The sequence below is a fragment of the Wyeomyia smithii genome, chromosome 3 (assembly GCF_029784165.1).
Source record: "Wyeomyia smithii strain HCP4-BCI-WySm-NY-G18 chromosome 3, ASM2978416v1, whole genome shotgun sequence".
NCBI lineage: Eukaryota > Metazoa > Arthropoda > Insecta > Diptera > Culicidae > Wyeomyia > Wyeomyia smithii.
The window spans coordinates 146,562,034-146,564,974 of record NC_073696.1 but is presented as its reverse complement, the minus strand read 5'-3'; the positions used below and the strand labels follow the sequence as shown (position 1 = coordinate 146,564,974).

The 2,941-nt window shown below is 41.0% G+C and overlaps 1 protein-coding gene across 1 annotated transcript; it reads right to left on the bottom strand.

Annotated features, from left to right (window-relative positions):
- Window positions 1–250: 250 nt before the first annotated feature.
- Window positions 251–2,568, bottom strand: LOC129728663 (uncharacterized protein K02A2.6-like). The gene is made up of 2 exons (XM_055687116.1): window positions 2,565–2,568; window positions 251–1,272 (listed from the first exon to the last, which is right to left on the bottom strand). The coding sequence occupies exons 1-2, from the start codon at window positions 2,566–2,568 to the stop codon at window positions 251–253; spliced, it is 1,026 nt and encodes a 341-aa protein (XP_055543091.1).
- Window positions 2,569–2,941: the final 373 nt, after the last annotated feature.

The following is a 2,941-nucleotide window of genomic DNA, read 5'->3' as shown; positions in this document are numbered from 1 at the left end:
TTTTTCCCAACAGTTTTGATTGACGATCGTTATATTCAAAAAGTTTTTCATCATATGACGCTTTCCTGTGTTGTAAAAGTGGCAATCCTCTTTGAATTTTACGTCCCATCATGACTTCTTCTGGTGGAACCTTTGTCACACTGTGAGTTGCTGCGTTATGTGCGTAAACCGCTTCTCGTAGCCCTTCGATAAAACTTGTTCTATTTGAAAATGCGGTATCCATTGTTTTATTAATAACCTTCATATAGGACTAGACTAACCCATTCTGCTGTGGGAACAACGGTGTTGAGAAAACGGCAGTTATTCCTCGCTGAGCGCAGTATTGCTTGTGTTCATCCCCGCTAAAGTGGGGGCCATTGTCTGATTTTATGATCTTCGGATTGCCCTCTTTTTCGAAAATCTCTTCAAGGACCTTTTTTGTTATTTCGAAAGTGGTTGACTTTACCGGCTTTGTTATTAGATATCTAGATCTGTAATCTACGATGACAAGAATAGAAATACCGCCGAATCTAATGTAAGAGCCATTGAAGTCCAGAGCTATCTTTTCCCAAACAGCGTGTGGCACAAAAGCTCGTTCCATTGGTGTAGTTTTTTCGGGTTTTCCGTTGATGGCGCAAGTTTTACAGGATTCCACCCAATTTTGTACATCTTTAGAAAGGCCTGGCCACCAGACACGTTGCCTAATGATGCTTTCCATTTTAGCTGTTGATGTGTGACCTTCGTGTGCTGCCTGTAGGGCCTTTTTACGAAGTTTTTCCGGTATAACAGCACATCCAGTTTTTATTATTATTCTATTCCGGAAGGTTAAGTCGTTTTCCACCGCATTGTACTTTTGTAAATCAGTTGACCATTCTCCTGTTTTTAAAGCTTGCGTTACTTGCTGAAGAGTTTCATCGTATTGCGTTTCGTTTTTGATAACCTCCTCGTTTAGAAATTCCATTGCATTTGACTCCAAACAAGCGATTTCCCAAGGACTTATGTCTTCCTCAAAGGGATCGTCGGTGCCACAGTATAATCTTGATGAACTGTCGGCTATATTCTCGCGACCTCGTAAGTGCTCGACATTATAATTATAGGGGCTTAATCGAAGCGCCCAGCCATCAGCGCGAGTTAGGGCTCGCTTTGAATCCTCTCTTGATCGGTTCAGAATGAACGTTACACCTTGGGCGTCGGTGCGCAAAGTAAAATGTCTTCCAAGAAGAAAGTAAGAGAAATGTTCTGCCGCCCAAACTGCACCCAATGCTTCGCGCTGGTTTTGAGCGTATTGTCTCTCTGTGGGGGTCAAAGCCTTTGAAGCTGATTATTCTCGGAGTATGAGTGTCATTTTCCTGAACTTGCACCGCTCCCAAGGCTAGTGGTGATGCATCGGTATATAAGATAGCTCTATCGGTTTTAGAAAAATAACCAAGGGCCTTTGTGCATTCCACAATTCGCTGTTTAATGAGTTTAAAGGCATTTTGTTGTTCCGAACCCCACGACCAAGGTTTTGCGGTTGCCCACAAAGGACTGGATATATCTGCGAAGTTAGGTAAATACAGGTTGATGACTGACGCCAAACCAAGAAAGCTTCGGAGTTCGGAAAGGGTAGCTGGTTCCCGAAACTTGTGAATGCTTTTAATTTTCTCCTTGTCGATTTAATTTTCTCCTCGTCGGCTTCCATAGCCATCTTTGTCGAGTTCATGCCCTAGAAACTTAATTCTTGTTTTGTTTAGTTTACATTTATCTGTGTTAAGGGTTAAATTATTTTCTTTTAAAATTTGTAGGACTTTTGTGACGGCTTTTTGAAGCTCTTCCAGAGTTTTGGCAAAAATCAAGATATCGTCAATGTAGACAATAATGTTTTCCACATCCTTTAGTATGCGTACCATTTCGCGCTAAAATATCTCAGGAGCACAGTTTACTCCAAACATAAGCATGGTAAATCTATACACTCCCTCTTCGGTCAAAAAAGTTGTTAGGTCCCTTGATTCTTCCGCAAATACTAGATGATAAAAAGCGTTGCTAAGATCCAGTTTCGAAAAATATTTGCCCCGTGTAGTTTTACTTTCATTTCTTCGATGATGAGAAGCCGAAAGTATTGTCTATTTATAGTTCGGTTGGGCGCGCGCATATTTACTACCAATTGAAAGTCGTTTTTTCCTTTTTGTACAGCTGACATTCCACTGATCCAATTGGGTGCTGTTGTAACCTTTTCGATGATGCCTCGTGTTACCATTTCAACGAGTCTGCATTTGGTCCTTCCCTATATGCAGACGGTACGTTGTAATATGCGTTCTTTACTGGTTTAACCGTTTCGTCCACATTGAACTTGACTGTTACACCCGGCATCTCTGGAAATTTCGTCTCGTTTTCGGTTATTTTGCAAGCATTGACCTTGGTGCCAACTTTTAGTATGCCTAAATCGCTAGCTGTCGATCTCCCAAGAAGTGATCTGAGGCCATGACGGATGACATAGAAAATTGCTGTGATGGGAGGTGTGCTACCATTTGGAATGACAATTTCTGTTTCAAACGTGCGTTCTACTGATAGCGGTTTCTTTGACCCATATGCGTGTATTCTCTCACCCATTTTGTCAACTAATAACAGTTTGGTTTTGCCAGTTTTGAAATCGCGCTCTATGCGGTCCCAATTGTTTCCGCACACAATATTTACGTCTGCACTGGAGTCAATGAGAAATCGGATGGAACATGTAGACCCCAAACTACAGTCAATCAGAACGTCTTCGAGGGACAGTGCATTGATATGCTAGAATAAATGAGGGAAAATAAAAACATATTGTGGGTAGACGTAGGTATATTGAATTTTCATATCGGTAATTATCAAGGGCGCATAATTTTTATATTTCTATACCTGTTTTTCGTTATTGTTACATTCATTCTCATCATTACTTGATGTTTCTTGATGTACTTCAAGCTTACAATGGGCTGCATTCACATGTTTT